This window comes from Ahaetulla prasina, chromosome 15, assembly GCF_028640845.1.
Source record: "Ahaetulla prasina isolate Xishuangbanna chromosome 15, ASM2864084v1, whole genome shotgun sequence".
NCBI lineage: Eukaryota > Metazoa > Chordata > Lepidosauria > Squamata > Colubridae > Ahaetulla > Ahaetulla prasina.
The window spans coordinates 18,309,709-18,328,306 of NC_080553.1; the positions used below are offsets into that span (position 1 = coordinate 18,309,709).

Genomic DNA, 18,598 nt, shown 5'->3' on the forward strand with positions numbered 1-18,598 from the left:
TGTCCTCCCAATGCTGAAGGAGATGCTGGGTTATGGGACAGGAGTTGTGGGGTTTCTCCTGATTGGAGCAACATTATTTATTTTAAGGTTCTCCAAAGTTGGCAGCCTTAAGACTTGTGTGCTTCAGCTCCCGGAATTCCCCAGCCAAAGTCCACAAGTTTAAGGTTGCCAACTTTAGAGCATCCTGATTTAGGGCAAAGAGCCCCTGGCTACAGGCATGATATTTCCACTGGCACAAAGCATCAGTGGTGGGTTTCAATTTTTTTTACTACCGGTTCTGTGGGCATGGCTTGGTAGGCATGGCAGGGGAAGGATACTCTAAAATCTCCATTTCCACCCCACTCCAACATTACACTACTGTAAAATCTCCATTCCCATACCGCTTCAGGGGGAGATTACTGCAAAATCCCCATTTCCTCCCGATCAGCTGGGACTCGGAATAGCTCAGGCTGGTAACGCCTGTTATTAAGAACACAAAGCCTGCAATTACTGCAGGTTCGAGCCCGGCCCAAGGTTGACTCAGCCTTCCATCCTTTATAAGGTAGGTAAAATGAGGACCCAGATTGTTGGGGGGGCAATAAGTTGACTTTGTAAAAATATACAAATAGAATGAGACTATTGCCTTATACACTGTAAGCCGCCCTGAGTCTTCGGAGAAGGGCGGGGTATAAATGTAAACAAAACAAACAAACAAACAAACTCAGGAGGCAGAGAATAGATGGGGGCGGGGCCAGTCAGAGTTTTTACTACCGGTTCTCCGAACTACTCAAAATTTCCGCTACCGGTTCTTCAGAACTGGTCAGAACCTGCTGAAACCCACCTCTACTAAGCATCTATCATTCTCCAAAGAAACCCAGAACAGGAAGTGCTAATCTGCAGCCAACTCGAAACCCATGAGTCATTTTATTGTCTTCTCCTCCGTTGGACTCCACTCCAGGCTGTATGGTCAAGTACTGAATTTTGCAAAATCATTTCCCCATGATTGGCTGGGGAATTCTGGGAGTTGGAACCCATCCTCTGAAAATTGTCTGGGTTGAGAAAGATTGTCCTAGGAACACCAAAGACTCAATCAAATGACTAACCTTAAGACCGCCGTGGAAACCCCACCTCCATACTCACTGGGCCAGGGATCAGCAACCTGTGGCTCCAGAGCCACATGCGGCTCTCTGGGCCCTCTGCTGTGGCTCCGTATTGGGTGATCCCACCACTGGCTGGCCCCACCCCTTCCCCTCCCCTCCCAGTCACTCCTTGCCTGGCCTGAGAAGGTAAGGGTGACGGCGGGGGATGGAGAAGTGCCAAGGCAGAGACAGAGAGATAGAGAGAGAGAGTGGGGGAGAGCAAGGGAGACATAGAGAGATACAGAGAGGGGGGAGAGAGAGAGGGAGACATAGATACAGAGAGAGAGCAGGGGAGAGAAAGGAGGGATAGAGGGAGGGAGGGGGGAGAGAGATATGTCATAAGGATTTTGTGGTTCCTGGTGTTTTTTAATAACTGGTTTTCTACCCTAACGACTAGCTGGGTAGACGTGGCTAGGGGGGGTCATGTGACTGGTAGAAGTGAGTGACATCGAGTTGGCCACACCCACCAAGGTTTTGTGGCTCCCAGTGTTTTCTTTTCTGTGGGAAATGGGTCCAAATGGCTCCTTGAGTGTTTAAGGTTGCAGATCCCTGCACTGGGCAATCAGGGCTAATTTCAAGTTGACCTCTGGAAGAGGTTCTTCATCGGATCAAGCAATTCTTTGAATCCTTTGCCTTCTGAAGATGGTAAGGGAAAAGGTTGCCCCGAGGGCTTTCCTGCCTGTGAATTGGCCACATGAAAGAGTGTTCGAGGTTGCTCTCTCATCTACTTCCTAAAGACCAAAGCTGGCCGAGGTGAAGCTGGAAGCCTTTCTGGTTCAGCCAAGTTCTTCTTGCAAATTCCTAACCAAGGATTGTTGGTGCCAAGCCAACCTCTGAAGCCGACCTGATCAAAAGGGAAAGGCCATTGTGAGAATTGACTCTCTCTCCCTAGAAGAAATTAACTGACAGGCAGACAGTCCACTTGCCAGAATTGAGAAAGGCCTTTTGCTGATCTGACAGAGCCGGGGAGCGAGGAAGGATGGGGGCCACGGAGGCGGAAGGACTGTTGCAACTGCTGACCTAGAAAAAGAAGCTCAACCAGCAAAACGAGCTAGGAATCAAGTCGAGACGTGCGAGGCAGAGGCTGGGTGAAGCCATGGAAATAACAATCACATTGCTGGTATTTTTCAAGTTGAGAGGTAGAGGCAGCACAAGAAAATCTGAGCTACCGGATTACGTGATCCATCGCCTGGATGGATGGATGGATGGATGGATGGATGGATGGATCTATCTATCTATCTATCTATCTATCTATCTATCTATCTATCTATCTATCTATCTATCATCTATCTATTGATCTATCGATCGATCTACCATATTTTTCGAAGCATAAGAACCTTTTTCCTCCCTAAAAGGGGGTGAAAATTTAGGTGCGTCTTATACATCAAATGTAGCCCCGCTCACCCACTGGCCCCCACCCTTTGGCCTCTGCCTCCCAGCAGTTTACCTCCTTGCAGCAAGCAGCAAGCAGCAAGAAGAAACAGCCCATTTCAGCTTCAGCACAGCCTAATTAGCACCAGTTGATTGGATCGGCCTCCTGACTCTCAGCTGTTTTGCTCTCAGCTTTTTTGCGGGGGGAGGGGCCTCTGCTGCTTGCTGCAAGGAGGTAAATTGCTGGGAGCAGATATTTTTTTTCTTATGCTAATCAAGCTATGCTGAAAACAAACATGAAAGTAAAGCAGGCTGTTTGCTGTTTGCTGCGACTGAGGCAAAATTGCTGGGAGGCAGATTTCTTTTTCGTGTTTTCCTCACCAAAAAAGGTAGGTGCGTCTTATAGTCCGGTGCATCTTATACTCCGAAAAATACGGCAATCTAGCTATACATACATACCAGTGGTGGGTTGCCCCTGGTTCGGACCAGTTCTATAGAACCGGTAGTAAAACCGGTGGGAGGCTCCGCCCACTGACCCGAACATCATCAAAAGCGATCTGCTCATGCGATGCGAACCGGTAGTAAAGTAAGTAGAACTCACTCCTGATACATACATATATCCAGGCTGGAGAATTCTGGGAGTTGAAGTCCACCCCTTAATATTGATAAGGTTTAGAAAGACTTCCTCTCTTCTCTCCTCCCCCCATTGATTTTGTACAGTAGAGTTATTCTACTTTCTCCCTACCGAATTAAAACATCCCCATTTCTGAACGCTGCAATCAATTACCCTCAACTCCCAGGCGCCTGCCCCTTTCGCCCTCCGTGAGCTCATTGTGATGAATGGGGAATAACAAACGCATTGTCACCTGAGGCACCAGGATAAGCATGGAAGGGAAAACACACTGAGCAGCGTCCCATAAATATTCAGAGATGTTTAAATATATCGTCCTACCTTTTTGGTTACTGGAATTTATTACCATAAATCTCCAGACTTCAAAAGGGGTTTTTAAGATGCATCCCTCTGACCTACAAAGCAAAAGCGAGAGACGTTCAAAAGGCTGGTTATATTTCAGAGCCTTGGGAAAGGGCGGGGGGGTTGTAATCCTCAAAGGCTTCAGGACCTGTGGTGGGATTCAGCCGGTTTGCACCTATTTGGGAGAACCGGTTGTTAATTTTCTAAGCAGTTCAGAGAACTGGTTGTTGGAAGACATCTTATTTTGTTTTTTTTCCCACTTTCCAGGGCTAATCCTGTAAAGAAGGCAGGAAGGAAATGTTCTGATGTTGGTTCTAGCCTAATCTTTATTGCGCTGCTTACAGAAACTGCCTCTCTGGTTAACCCTTAGTACATTGTAACAGCTGAGGCGAAGCGCCCATCGATGTGAGTGATGTTGAGTTGGCCATGCCCACACGGTCACATGACCACTGAGCCACGCCTACCCAGCTGGTCATTGGGGGGCAGGAGTTTCACCTGCTGAATGCACCCCAACTTTCTCTCTTCTTCGCTGATGCTCTTCACAGCACCCTTCTTGTGCAACCAGGTGCATCTATGCCCAAGGTGCAGAAGCAGAGTCCAAATTCATGGCCTCACCTGGAAAAAATCCCCAGTAAAAGAGAAGAACCACACAACCTTAGCAATTTTAGAAGATCTGGACTTCAACTCCCAGAATGCCCCAGCCAACATAGCCTGCCTGATGGAGGTGGGGGGTGGGGCAGGAGAAAGTAGGGAGATCCGGGATTCATTTCACTTCCCTGGCAGGCGATGATTAATCTGCCCTGTGAGGCTCCAAATGATTTTTCTCCGGTTTCCTGCCTACCACAGGATACATAAAGTCTCTATAAACTCCATGGTGTGATTTATGACTCTCTATCGGGACTCTGTGGAAAGGCCATTCACCAAAGTCAAGTCACGTTGGCTGGCTGTCCTCCTCGCCCAGGTGGGGCCTGGGATGTCCACTCTCCCCCACCCACCCCACACATCTGGCTTCGTCCAGGGGTTGCAATTGAGAGGGTGACTTGAAAGGGGAGGGCTGAGGGAAATAAGTGAAGGGAGGGAGGGAAGGAAGGAAGGAAGGAAGGAAGGAAGGAAGGAAGGAGGGAAGGAAGGAAGGAAGGAAGGAAGGAAATTTGTTTAGAACTTGGTAAAAATTTTTGCTGATTTTGAGTATTTCACAATCAGCCAATTTGACTTTCCACCTGAAACAATGCTTAAATCAGAATAAAATTATTCTCGCCATGTAGCTTGGCAGTGCAGTTTTCATCCTAAAAATACAGGAAAAAATACACATATACTATGGTTTGGTGACTGTTTTACCAGGATAATTCTGACTAAGGTTATGGATTAGCAAACTGTTCCCTAAATCCCCAGAGGAAAGTCATTGAAACCAGCAAGTTCTTTTCCGGTGATTTTGAGGTAACCAGTTGGGGGGACCAGAAGGGCCCCTCAGTCCGCCTTTGGGGGCCCTTAAAGCTGAGACCGACACAGCTCCTTGCCAAATGATTCCACACTCACGTAACCCATGCAATTAAAAACACATTTATTTACATCTAGCTACAGGCTCCACATTCACACAATCAAATCCCACGAGATCTTCTCACACGCACAAAAAGGAACAAAAGCAAAACCACACACGCAACACCATTTCCCGTTGTGTTTTTCCCGTCTCCCCTGGCAAGAAGCAAAGGCAATAATTTTAGGTAATTTAATTAGGTTTTTCCTCTGCTTTATGCCCCGTGACACAAAGATGTAATGAAATTTCAAAACGCCGTAATTTTACACCCAAACGTTATTAATACTGCAACAGGGTTGCTGGTCGCCAAACATCAAATTACCTCGTCTGCAGGCGCGTGAAGGGTTCTCCCCGCCTTTCCCGTCCTTTTCCAAGGATGCTTAAGAAGGATTTACACTCTGGGAGGCGAAACGTGGCTTTGATTGTGAGGATGAGGGTTTGAGAAAGAGGCTGGGGGATTTATTTGACTCCCCTATTCCCTTTTCTGCAAGGGTGGAGTGGTGGGAGGGAGGGGCACCTGGAGAAAGGGGCACTACGAAGCAGCAGGGATTTGTGTCACTGTGCATTGGTGAACCTCCTTATAAATTATATTGGCTCAGCGTTTCTTAACCTCTTCCATTTTAAGAGGGGTGGACTTCAACTTCCCAGAATTCCCCAGCCAGCATGGATGGGACCAGACAAAATAAGCTGGACGGCACGCACATGTGCGCTGGAACTGAGCTAAGGCAACGCCTCACGTGCCCACAGATATGACTCCGTGTGCGCCATCTTTGGCACGCGTGCCGTAGGTTCGTCATCACGGTTCTAGGGGGCCAGCCCCTTCCTCAAGCATGGAGAGATCCCATAAAAGGCCAGAGTCACATATGGCTTGCGACTCTGCCAACGGCCGCCGTGGAGGATTCAGTAATTGGAAAGTCTGTATAAATCAATAGAGTTAAATTGGAACGCCTGGGCAGAACGCCACATCAATCCAGTGGTCTCTCCGCAGTGAGACCTCCTCTGCTTTTAGGAAATTGCTCATTGAGGCCAGGGCAAGTTCCTCCCGCCCATACCCAAAACCTTCTGGTGGATTGTGGGTCCCACGGCCACATCCAGCTGGTCTACTCCAGCAGTTGGCTTTTTAAAAAAATTAGGTTAAGGTTTTGCATTTTGAACAACAAGCTTGGTAAGCATAAGTGACTGGATCAAGAGTCTGTTTGCTGTCATGTGGAAAGGTTGGAAAATGGGAGGCTCCGAGTTCTAGTCCTGCTTGCCCTAGAACCAGGGGTGAAATCCAACAGGTTCTGGAGAACCGGTAGCAGAAATTTTGAGCAGTTCGGAGAACCGGTAAATACCACCTCTGGCTGGCCCCAGAGTGGGTCGGGAATGGAGATTTTGCAGTATCCTTCCCCAGCCACGCCCACCAAGCTATGCCCACAGAATCGGTAGTAAAAAAAAATTGGATTTGATCACTTCTCAGAACCTTGCGCCTTTCCTCATTTTCTAAAATGGTTTCTGTAGCTTCCAAGGCCACGAAGGAAAAAGGAAAAAAAAAAAGAATCTTTGATCTGATATCGTTTAACTGGGTTATGAGAAATAAAAAAATGACAGGATTTGGAGGGTAAACCCCTCAGTTATGCCTGTTGGGTAGATCGGTTTCTTTGAATTCTTTAGCTCTGAGGGAAATGGAAGAGGGACTTTAAAGGAGCCATTTAAGAGTTAAATGAGCGATTGGAACCCACAAATTATCCCTTCTGCTGCTCTGGTGTAATTAACGGGAGGGTTTCATCAGAGACAAATAAGTGGGTGTGGGTGCTGATGAACTAATTTGTTAATTAGTGGGAGCCTGATGGCGACATTCCTCCTCTGCAGCCATCCAGAGCCAAGAGAGGCGGCCTCTCCTCACATTTCATCATCCCATTTTGGGTGTTCACGTTCGGCCAAAGAAACAACCAAACTCTTCTGGAAGGAAATGAGATTCGTGGGATCCAGGCCAGACCAGTGGTGTAATACAATTTTTTTTCACTACTGGTTCTGTGGGCGTGGCTTGGTGGGCATGGCTTGATGGGTGTGGCAGGGGAAGGATACCGCAAAATCTCTATTCCCACTCCACTCTGGAGCCAGCCAGAGGTGGCATTTGCCAGTTCTCCAAACTACTCAAAATTTCCATTACCGGTTCTCCGAACTGCTCAAAATTTCTGCTACTGGTTCTCCAGGGGGTGCACTTGGATGCTTTTGATCAAGGGGGAACCAGGTAGCCCAGGGCCATCCATGTGAAAGGTCAAAAAAGGCCACAAGTAAAAGACATTGCTCCCCTGCAGCCTTTGCCGTTCACTGAAGTAGACTGCCTCTGGAACCTGGAGGTTCTATCACGACTAAGCGTTCACGACTTGGGACAGGAGGAAAGGGAGTTTGACTATTGGGCAAACTTGATATATCTTCCTGCACATTAAATAAACCAGCAGGATCTTCCTTTAAAATACAGATTAAAAAGATGTTCAGGTTTTTTTCCTTGCTTAGAAAAGAGAAGCACAACAGTTGATGTCTTCTATATCCATCCATTAATCTGAGCTGAGGGCCCTACTGGTCTCTCCAGATATTCCTCAGAAGTCTCATCAATGGATCACAAAAAGTACCAGATGTTTACTGGCAGTTGCTCATCTGAGTCCGTCAAGAGTCCTGGCCTAGATTGACCACTGGGACAGGTCAGATTGGCTGAAGTCACAATGGCTTGAGAAGGTGACAAGGAGATTGAAAAGTAGGAGATACAGAGTGATTGGGGCAGGGGTGAAATGCTCCCGGTTTGGACTGGATCGGCCGATCTGGTAGCAATGGCGGCAGGTGGTTCGGAGAACCGGTAGTAAAAATCCCCCCCCCCCATGCCCAGCTGAGCCACGCAATTGTCAGAGCCTTTTTTTTTTACTTTTAAAAGCATTTTTTAAAAAGGTAAAAAAGCTGAAGCCTGCTAGGCAAAAAATGGGAGGGTAGGGGGGTTCATTTGAGAGAGAGAGGGAAGAAAGAGGGAAGAAAGAAAAGAGGAGGAAAAGGAGAGGAAGGAAGGAAGGAAGGAAGGAAGGAAGGAAGAAAGAAAGAAAGAAAGAAAGAAAGAAAGAAAGAAAGAAAGAAAGAAAGAAAGAAAGAAAGAAAGGGAGGAAAAAGGAGAGGAAGGAAGGACTACAAACCTGGCACTAGACGCAGCTTCAGAGGATAATCCAGGGCTGGAAGGGACCTAGAGGTCATCTAGCCCTGCTCCAGCAGGACATTGTTAGTGAGTTTCTGTCTTTTGATCCCCCAGTCACAGCCACGCCCACCCAGTCACATGACTCCCCACCAAGCCACGCCCCCAGAACTGATAGGAAAGAAATTCCGATTTCCCCACTGGATTGGGGGGCAGAGAAGAAAGCCCCCCTAGAACCTATGAAAATCATGCCCAGCAGCCAGAAGCTCTGCCTCACATACAATATGTGTATCTAGTCACTAAACACACAAGACCTTCTCAAGTTTTACTCTAGGCCTGAACTGGGTTCCCAACAATTCACACACTAGACCCAGTCAGGAATTGTCCAACTCAGCCCAGCTCAATTTTCCTAAGAGACGAGAGAACATATGCCAAAATATTTCCAAGCTCCACCCTCCAGCTGCATCGTAGTTACCGGACTTATTCCTTTCAGTTGAGCCAGCTTGCCAGCACTGCTCCAGACAGGCCGATCTCTTGACACCCACAATGTGGACTAGAATCTTGATTGCTTTTTCAAAGAGGAAAGTTTAAAATATGTAACCCCTGAGTCTGAGCTGCTGGGAATTTTTGCTACCTCACCTGTGAATATCTCAAAGAAGAAACCTTAAAGAAAAGAGGACAGAATCTCCTGCTGCAAAGGATTAAACACCAGAAGCAGAAAAACGGTCTGCTACCCCCCCTCATAAAAAGAAAAGAGGGAAAATTAGGCAGCATCAGGCAATGTCCTTCACTCCCCCCCCAAGACTTCTCTTTCTGATGTATTAAGCAAAGGATCCTTCCCTCCCTTCCTTCCTTTTGGCTGCCATGGAAACCTGGGGAGGGGGAGTTAGAAATGTATAGGGTAACTCGCTTTAAACTCACTGGCTTCTATTTTTAACCGCACCGGAGGAAGGAGGAGGTGGGTGGGTGGGTGAGTGGGTGGGTTTTTGCCAGCCTGGGTGGGAAAAGAAGACGGGTTCTGTTGGTGTGAACGCTCCCAGGGGGAAGCGCAGAAATCTACATGATGAGAAGAAGAAGAAGCTTTTAAACCAAACAGAAGTAACACGGAAGTTGGTTTTCCCCCAATCCCAATCCCCTTCTTGCTGGAAGGACTGACCCAAAGAGAACAGGACACCCTTTGTTAGAGCTTAAGCTGGCTGCGTGGAATAGTAGCTCAAGAAATCGTGGTTTGTTTGTTTCTTTTCTGCATGCCTGTCCAGCCCAGCCCAGCCCAGAGCTCTGAAAGCCATCAAACCGCTACCACGTTGGACTCATTTTTAGTGAGAAGTTTCAGGAAGAAATTTCATTCTCTGGCACAGTCCTGGGGCTAAGTCGAGAGTTTTTCCCCAGCTCACCACTCAAACTGAAGTTCCCCCAAGGCTTTATTTGCTGAGAAGGGGAGATCCGGGCAGGGAAAGTGTTGGGGCCGAACCCCAAAGGGTTCCATATGGAGAGGAGATCACAGAGACCCTCCAAGAAAGCAGCTGTCAGACACTGTAGACAAGAGATGGCGGGGAACAACAGATGGTCTTGGAAATGAAGGGGAAAGAGGGGGCTCTTTAACGCCCCCACTCCTTCTCCTTCTTCTTGCTTCACTGGTGTTGGCGAAGCTACAGGTGACACTGCGCATCCTAAATCCATCACAGCAACAGCTGCCGAGTTGATGGTGTTTTTATGGTGGTTGGTTACCCAGTTGGCCAGATGCTTAGACTGAATGCTTTCCCTAGCTATTACTTTTCATATTGTTTGAATTGTGGGATCCTTGGTGTTCTCTGAGCTTAGCTGTTTTTCTGCAGACGCTTCATTACCCAACTAGTGAACATCACCAGTATTGGAATCACCTCTTAGTACTTGACAATGTTGCCTAGTTGGGTAATAAAGCATCTGCAAGAAAACATCCAGGCTCAGAACGGGCTTCAAAACCCCCACAGTTCAACCCTGAGCTACAACAATTCTCTTCTGTTGGTCCCGTTATTTGACTTGGTCATCCATTGAGGCACAGCTGATGGGTCTTTAAAAGCCTGAAGGCTTGATCTGGGGTCGTCTATCCAGCTACTAACCACAACCCTTCCAGGTATGACAACCCATTTTTTAAAAAACAGAACCCAGACTCCAAACCACAAAAGCTTCCTTTTCTCTTATTTCACCTCATTTATGGAAAGACTCTTCCCCCCCCCACCTTTCTGGTGCTCTGATACGCATTCATAGCTTACGTCTTAATGATGTATTTGCCAGCCAATTTGAGCTTCGTCTTAATTTGATCAGACCCTGGGAACTCAATCAGTTCTGCATTTCAAACATCTTGAGATGAGGATTATTGGATAAATGCAGGGCTGCAATGAAAAGCTTTCTTCTCAATTAGGGAGATCGCTTGATAAACAAAACCCTTGAGATGCAAGGTGAGGATGCAAATGCGGTGCCTTCGCTAGGAACTGCTCCCTATTTTATTAGCCAATTCAGATGATCCTAGATGCCCGCTCTGCTTCTCCAAATCCCACTCAAGCCCAGAACATTCCTCTCCTGTTGCCGTTTTACTGGATAACTCCCTCATCTTTTTATCTGAAAGGCACTCAAAACAAGGAAGCTAAACAAGTCAAAATATATATCGGAAGAGATGATAAGACTGAAGGAAAAACTGGCGAGTCATTTCAAAGATGATAGCATTTGTGGGTAAAACAAAAGCAAATTATGTTTTGAATTTTCTTTTTTTTTAAAAAAGCATAATACGAAAAAAATAATGTCCCTTTATTTCTGAAGAGATGCATTTGTTTCTGGCTGAATGCTAGAGAGAAACTCATTGCAGAACATGGGAACAGCAAGGAGAGCCACTACGTTGTCTTTATAACCAACGGCAATTGCCATTGGTTATAAAGACAATTGCTTTTATGATGGCATAAAGGTTCTACAAAACTTCCTGCAATAAAGGGCACGATCCTTCCACAAAGCTGCCATTATATCCTGGAGGATTGGGAAGATGAAAAGGCCAAAGTGACCACACCCAAAAGCCAAGCCAAGTTGCCAGTTGCCAGGTGGTTTTGGGCCACAGCTTCTGTCCAAGGTGCTGAAATGCTTTTTGCCAACTCTGGATCAAAAAAGAACCACCTGGATTTTCTTCTCTGAAACATCTCATTGATCAAGGTTCCATCGAGCAATTCAAAATTTTGCAATGTGTCCCTCTGCCACCATTGGCTGAGCACCAGATTTTCAGGCCTAAACCTGAATTTGTCGTCTTCAAAATCTCACTGCAATATTTTTTTCCTGCTTTCTGATGGATAGCCAGGTGAAGGGAAACTGATCTGTTGATGCAGAACATTTCCAGTAGTTAATAAACTGTAGCTCAAGAATAGTCTGGCAGGGCAGATCTCCCAGATGAGACTAAGGACTTTTTCTGCACTGGGCATCTCATAGAATCTCATGGAAGTGACCTCAGAGGTCTTCTAGTCCAACCCCCTGCTCAAGGCAGGTCAAAGGTTTGGCTGCCTCTCCCAACTAGAGTCGGACATTTGTGGGTGTTTCACTCTGGTGGGCACAAAGTCACTGAACCACAGGCCCTCAATTCCACATGCAAGCCAACAAACTGAGTCAGGGTACTTAGGAAGGGGAGGGGACAGAAGCTAAAATGAAATGTCCTCTGAATGAACAGGGAGAGAAGCACTAACAACTGCGGAACTGGGACCACCACCAGAAAATTTCAAGCTTTGGTAAAATGATATTTAGCAAGCAGATATTTCTGCAAATGATAAACAGATCAATTATTGAATATCCTTCTCTCCATTGGAGGAACTTGAGACAGACAAATCAAAGGCAAACAAGGCTTCTGGGGTTTTATTTGTTCTTTTCCCTGAAGGAAGAAAACTCTGCATGTCTGAAATATGTCCTGGGTCAGTCTGGCAAGTAAACGAATTGTGGAGTCTAAGCCTTTTCCCTCAATTAATCCACCTGTCAATAAACATCATTGTTTTAAAATTTCCCTCTCCTTGGGGAAAACAGCCAGGACACCCAACTCCAAAGCTCCCTCTGGTTGTGGCCAGGTAGAGAAGCTGCCTGGTCTCCTGCCAGCCATTTCCACTCTTGTGGCAATGTCAAGATCCGTAACCGGCTAAGTCACAAGAGGGTTTAGGAAGCGGCTCAGCGAATGCCAGTCTCTGCTGCCCTCTCTCGGCAGGGGATGCTGCCCGGCTGCTGCCTGGCCTGAAAATTCCCCTCTTGTGTACAAATTTTGCTCTGCTTAATCCGTAGATGGAGAGGGAAGCTTTGCCAACCAGCAATCGTGAGAATCCCTGAGGTTTTTCCTTCCAGTCGCCACCTGTTCCTTTGCACTTCCGAGCAGTATTTTGATTTTCCGCTCTGTAGATCCTGCAATTTGTTCTTAATTGTTTCATTAGCTGTTTAAATATAATTTGGTACCATGAAGCCATTTGCAACTACAAGCAACTGGGGTTTTTTTCTATATACATTTATTTAAAAGCAAAACAGAACATCTACATTCAATGTGATATATGTATGCTACAAATCACATAATACACGTATGTCACATAATACACGTGTATTAATTGCTGCAGTGGGTTCATTCAGTAATCAATCCTGCCAAAAAGAAGTAAAAAGGCGACAAAGACGCGGATTTCATCATAAAACCGAGTCTCTTAATATGAAGAAGCGCGTCTTTTTCTCCGCTTCCGACGTGCATTGGTCTCCCGTGTTAGCTTTTGGCAAGTCTGGGGAAATGACGTCATAAACTTTCAGGCCAGGCTTCCGGATATGACGAAACACCTCGCTTCTTTGCCCAAAACAAACATGGCCGCGCCGGCTTTCTGCAGCGGAAGTTGTCCTATTCGGAGCGAGTGGCGCTCGGCAGAGAAGGCAGGAAGTCTTTCGGGCTGCCCCGCGCCCCTTCTTTGTTTCTACCCTAAAGAAAAAGGGCAATTTCCGCCCCCAAAATGTGGCGCACCCTCAACTACCCCCACTCCGCGCCCGTCTCCCTGACAACGCACTTCCCTCCTTATTTTTTTAATCCGCGCGCCCCGCCTTCGCCGGCTCCCCATTGGCCCACAGACGCTTTTTTCCGATGGACGTTGAAATAAGCCAATCGCGTTCCTCCACGAAGACAAGCCTCTTGGGCCTTGCGTCTTCGCCTCCTCCTTCTCCCTCCCCGAAAGGAGGCGGGACACAAAGGCAGATCGACAGGCGGGAGCGGCCAATGGAAGGAGAAGCGGGGCCCGCCGGTGAAGGCGGGGCTGAAGACGTGTGCCTTGAGGCGGCCAATCGGAGGACGGGATAACAAGGAAGGGCGTGTTGAGGGGCGGAGCCGGAAGAGAAACTTTGGTGGGTGATGGAGGAATGTGGGGCAAAGCGAGCCGGCTCTGGGTAAGGGCGGGAAGGGGAGGAAGGAAGGGGTCTTTGAGAGGAGGGGACAAAAGGAATGTGGGGGCAGATCTGGGGAAGAACCAAGAGGGGAGGAAGGGGGAGGGGCAGATGGGGCAACCTGGGAAAGAGGGGAGGGGAGGTCAGGCTGGGGGGTCAAGGCGGCCTCTGCTGCCAGAGCCTAGTTAGTGGTGGCTTCTCCAGCCAAGACCCGGGTCTGATGGGTTGTGTGAAATGGGGCCAGGAGAGTCGCTTGGGGGACACCTTGCTAATTCCTCCCTCCCCTTCTTTCCTCCCTTCCGCAGATGAGACCCTCCAGAAGGACGATGCGACGCCGCCCGCTGTTCCTGGCGCCCAGATGAAGCTGGTCTCTATGGCAGCCGGAGTGATGGCGGTGGAGCCGGAGCTGAAATGGGTCTCCCTCTGGCTCCGGGCCCGTTGGGCTGCGGTGCTGGCCGCGGTGCTGGCGGCCCTCCTGGTGGCGCTGCTTCCGGTGCTGCTGGTGGAGGGGCAGTGCCAGGCGGCCCTGAAGGGCTGGGCCTTCCTCAGGAGCAAGCTGGGGCTGGGCTACGTGGGCATCGCCACCTACACGGGGCATACCACCGAGCTCAGCGTGACCTCCGGCGGGTTGGAGCTGATGGTGCTGAAGCCCAAAGTCACCGCAGGTCTGTCCCTGGAGTCTCACACTCCCATTTGCTCTCTAAAAGAACACCGATACAGGAGAATAATTGTAGGTTGAAATGTCGGGTCCTTGGTGATGATGTTACTCCCACTGAGGACGTTACCTAGTTGGGTTATGAAACGCCTGCAAGGAAACAGTCAAGCTTGGGAGCGCCAAGGACCCCTCATCTCTAAAGATGGCCTTCAGTTTTACTTCTGGGGTGACCCACAAGGTTTCTCTGTATTATTTCTGATATCTGGAGCTCCTTTTAATACGCGCTGTTTCGGGCGTGGGTTGTGTGGTGCCTTGTAGGTTATAAGTAAACAGTCTCACTACCTCTCCCTCCTGTTATCTCTGTGCTGACGTGTTGGGACTTCAGATCCCAGAATTCTGACTGAGAATGTTAGGAGCTCCTTCTAAATGCATACAGAGGCATTCAGTGGAGGAAGTTGAGCCTAACCAGAGACCAGCCCTTATTTTTCGTGTTTAGGCTGCATTTTGAGAAGTAGTTTCCTTTAGTCATTCTGGAATTTCTTAGCCAGCTGATTTCAAACTTACCTTAACTTTGGGTTAGTGAAGGTGCCCCAAAAAGCTGCAGGAAAGAATCCATATGCCAGTGATGGCTAATCTTTTTGCCATCATGTGCCAGGAATGGGGGGGGGGGTGCGTGGGCCCACATCCATAATTCTATGTGCCCTGCCCCCATGCATGGCATTTGATGGCCTGGTAGGCCCATTTTTCTCTCTCACCTGGCTCCAGAGCCTTTCTAGGAATCGGGCCCCCCAAAAACGGCCTTTCCCCCACCCCCCGGAGGCCAGAAACGGCCCATTTGCCAACTTCCAGTGGATCTGGCCTCCAGGCAAGGTGGGGAAAGCCATTTTCGCCCTCCCCAGACTCCTAGAGAGGCTCTGGAGGCTGGGGACAGCAAAAACCGGGCCTTCCCAACCAACCCCCGAGGCTCTCCGGAGGCAGGAAATAGCATTTTTCCCTATTTCTGGTGGGCCCAGAAGGCCCGAAAATCAGCTGGCCGGCGCACACTGGAGCTGAGCTCGTGTGGCCCACTGATGGTTACACGTGCCACAGGTTCGCCATCACGGCCATATGCACTTCAGTACAAAGCACAAAATAAGCAAAGCTAACTGAAACAGCATGAAATTCAGTATCGAGCTGAGGTTAGGTTGAGTGGTCTTAACAATGGAGGGTAGAAATGCATTACCTCTACATCAGGGGTTTCCCAGCGCTGCTGGCTGAGGAATTCTGGGAGTTGAAGTCCACGGGTCTTAAAGGTTGCCAAGTTGGACACCCCTGATCTAGATGTCTGTGCAAAACACACTGCTTGGAACAAAATGTACGGCTCCTAACGGTGGTTGCTTCGTTTCAGAGGTCAGATTAGAAGCCAAAGCGGCGTTGCATCAGGCGTTGGAGATGAAAAGGCAAGGGAAGCGTGAGAAAGCTCAAAAGCTGTTCTTGCACGCCCTCAAGATGGACCCCGACTACGTGGATGCCTTGACCGAGTTCGGCCTCTTCTCCGAGGAGGAGAAGGACATCATACAGGCCGACTATCTGTACTCGAAAGCCTTGACCATCTCCCCACACAACAAGAAGGCTCTGGTCAGCCGGGACCGGACGTTGCCTCTCGTGGAAGAAATCGACCAGAGATTCTTCAGCATCATTGACAGCAAAGTCCAGAAGGTCCTCTCCATCCCCAAAAGCAACTCTGCCCTCCGGAGGGTGATGGAGGAGTCCTACTACCACCACATCTACCACACGGTGGCCATCGAGGGCAATACCCTGACACTCGCCGAGATCCGGCACATCATCGAGACCCGATACGCCGTTCCCGGGAAAAGCCTGGAGGAGCAGAACGAGGTCATCGGCATGCACGCCGCCATGAAGTACGTCAACACCACCCTTTTGTCTCGGATAGGCTCCGTCACCCTGCCCGACGTCCTGGAGATTCACCGGAGAGTCCTAGGCTACGTGGACCCCATCGAAGCCGGCCGATTTAGGACTACCCAGGTGTTTGTCGGCCACCACATCCCTCCCCACCCTCGCGACGTGGAGAAGCAGATGCTGGAGTTTGTGCAGTGGATCAACTCCGAGGACGCCATGGGACTGCACCCCGTTGAGTTTGCCGCTCTGGCCCACTACAAGCTGGTGTACATTCACCCGTTTGTGGACGGCAACGGGAGGACATCCCGGCTCCTGATGAACCTGATCCTCATGCAGGCCGGCTACCCACCCATCACCATCCGGAAGGAGCAACGGGCCGAGTACTACCACGCCTTGGAGGTGGCCAACGAAGGGGATGTCCGGCCCTTCATCCGCCTGATTGCCAAATGCACGGAGACCACCCTCGACATGCTGCTGTTTGCCACCACAGAGCACTCCGTGGGCCTCCCCGAAGCGCAGGATGGGGGCGGGGGCAGCTGCAGCACAGGCTGCAAACAGACCATCTCGCTCAAAACTCGGACCTAAACGCTGGTAGCAAAGGGTGCCCCCTGTGGGAGGAGAGCTGAAAAAGCACTTTCTGTAAAACATTTCATTTATTTATATCTTTTAAGTTAAATCGTTTAATGCAGTGGCCTCTTCCTATTTATTACCCCCAATAGGCCCCAAGTAACTTGTCTAATTTTATTGCAAAAGGGAACAGGCCAGGATGCTTCTCTGTCTGGCTAGTTAAGTGTCAAGCAGGACTGTTTCAGCTGGAAAAATCCAACCCACAGTCAGCTTTCTGGCTAAAGAGGGTCAGATATGGAAAACGCAGCTGTTACTCTACCCAGCCAAAGCCCGGCTGAGTTGTTCATCGGTGTCCTTAGCGAACTGGTGCAGTTTTGGTATTGTTCAGTTTGCTAATGCACAGGTAGGGCCCAAACTCCCCTTTTTCTGTTGAGGAAAGGGGGAAGGAAGCTTGTGTGAAGCCCACAAAGCTGCAATTTCACCTGCCCCCATTTGCGTTTGGGGCAGCTTCACATCTCTAAAGCCAAACCAGCTTCCTGCCTGCCAGTGCCTTCGTAGGGACTTGTATTTGTACTGAACTGTGCCTTAGCTTTTCCCCCCACCCCAATTCCCCCTTCCAGCAGAACCACTCCAGGAGGAGGTCTCAGTTCAGGCCAGTACCTAAAGAGAAGTTTGTGGGCTTTGAGCTGCTCCTTAAAAACGAACAAAAAACCAAAACCGTAAGAAACTGACTACACAATACCACAGCAGAACCTACTCTTTGGAAGTTGGAGACTTCCCTCTTACCCTCCTATAAACCCACATTTGCTCTGGTGCAGGGGTCTCCAACCTTGGTCACTTTTAAGACTTGTGGACTTCAACTCCCAGAAATCCTCAGCCAGCTTTGCTGACTGAGGAACTCTGGGAGTTGAAATCCACAAGTCTTAAAGTGGCCAAGGTTGGAGACCCCTGCTCTGGTGTGATATTGTGTGTGGAAAAAGCCTACCCAAATACTAAAGGTCAAAGGGCTTCTTAAAAATCCTCTGATAGCACTTTACTTTTATTTTACCTGGAATGTGCAAACGTCGTTGCCTGAGATTTCAAAGTAGAAAAGGTTGAGGTGGGTGTGTATGCGTGCTTTTTTGTTAAACTGCAAACTCGCCATCCCCATGCACAATCTGAATGAATCCCCGTCTCTTCTTGGCTCGCCCTCTTGCCATCTCGGTTGCCCCTGGGAAGAACCCACACGCCTTGGCACAGGCGTGATTCAATCTTAAATCGGCTCAGATTTCAGGGAAGAGGCCGGCTGCCCTTCTTTAGTCTTACTTCTAAGGCAAGCCGGGCAGGTACAACCACAACGCAGTGTGTGAAATAGGAGCAGCGCCTAACAAAAGGGCTTTTTGCACTGCAGTTTTGCAAAGTCCGTGCATGTTTGGTTGGTTGCAATAAAGAGATTTCCCCAACTCTGGCTCTTTTTTAAAAAAATAAAATAAAAAAACTGCATCTTCTCCCTCACAGCTCCCAGGTATGCAAAATTAGTGCCGGGCCGAAGGCACCCCGAGTGAGTTACTCAAAATGAAGACAGGCACTGAAAATTGCACACAACATGAAACGCTGGAATTTCATGTGTGATATTGTTTAGTATGCAAGTAAGGGAGCAGAATTGTCTATTGCTGCAAGAGTTGCTTTTGTGAACAAGGAATTGGGTGGGGTTTTTTTTCATGCCCACCCTGCTTCCTACCCGTTGTTGGCAGCAACCCTCCAGCATGTCTGCCTAATGCAGAGGTGACTCGGGGATGGTTCCTTAACCCAGATGCTGAAGCAGGAACAACGCAAGCAGGAAAGCCAGCAGCCCAATTAACCCCTCTGGGCATCCAGGCCTGCCTAGCTACAAAACAGGATCACTGGATTTGAAGTCCAACAAATTGGAGGAGCCCAGGGTGAG

At 48.8% G+C, this 18,598-nt stretch overlaps 1 protein-coding gene across 2 annotated transcripts; it reads left to right on the forward strand.

Annotated features, from left to right (window-relative positions):
* The first annotated feature begins 13,460 nt into the window (after positions 1-13,460).
* Positions 13,461-18,116, forward strand: FICD (FIC domain protein adenylyltransferase). 2 transcript variants are annotated; one of them, XM_058158822.1, is made up of 3 exons: positions 13,461-13,514; positions 13,859-14,218; positions 15,596-18,116. In XM_058158822.1, exons 2-3 carry the CDS (start codon positions 13,912-13,914, stop codon positions 16,690-16,692), a joined length of 1,404 nt encoding a protein of 467 aa, XP_058014805.1. In that variant the 5' UTR covers positions 13,461-13,514; positions 13,859-13,911; the 3' UTR covers positions 16,693-18,116. The 2 variants fall into 2 exon arrangements, with proteins under 2 accessions (XP_058014805.1, XP_058014806.1); XM_058158823.1 differs by lacking the exon at positions 13,461-13,514 and adding an exon at positions 13,523-13,556.
* The last annotated feature ends 482 nt before the right edge of the window (positions 18,117-18,598 follow it).

What these genes read in the sequence shown, in the direction of transcription:
- FICD (XM_058158822.1), top strand. Translation starts at nt 13,912, where the DNA reads ATGAAGCTGGTCTCTATGGCAGCCGGAGTGATGGCGGTGGAGCCGGAG. An exon ending in GAAGCCCAAAGTCACCGCAG is followed by an intron (nt 14,219 to 15,595) that starts GTCTGTCCCTGG and finishes GCTTCGTTTCAG; the next exon opens with AGGTCAGATTAGAAGCCAAA.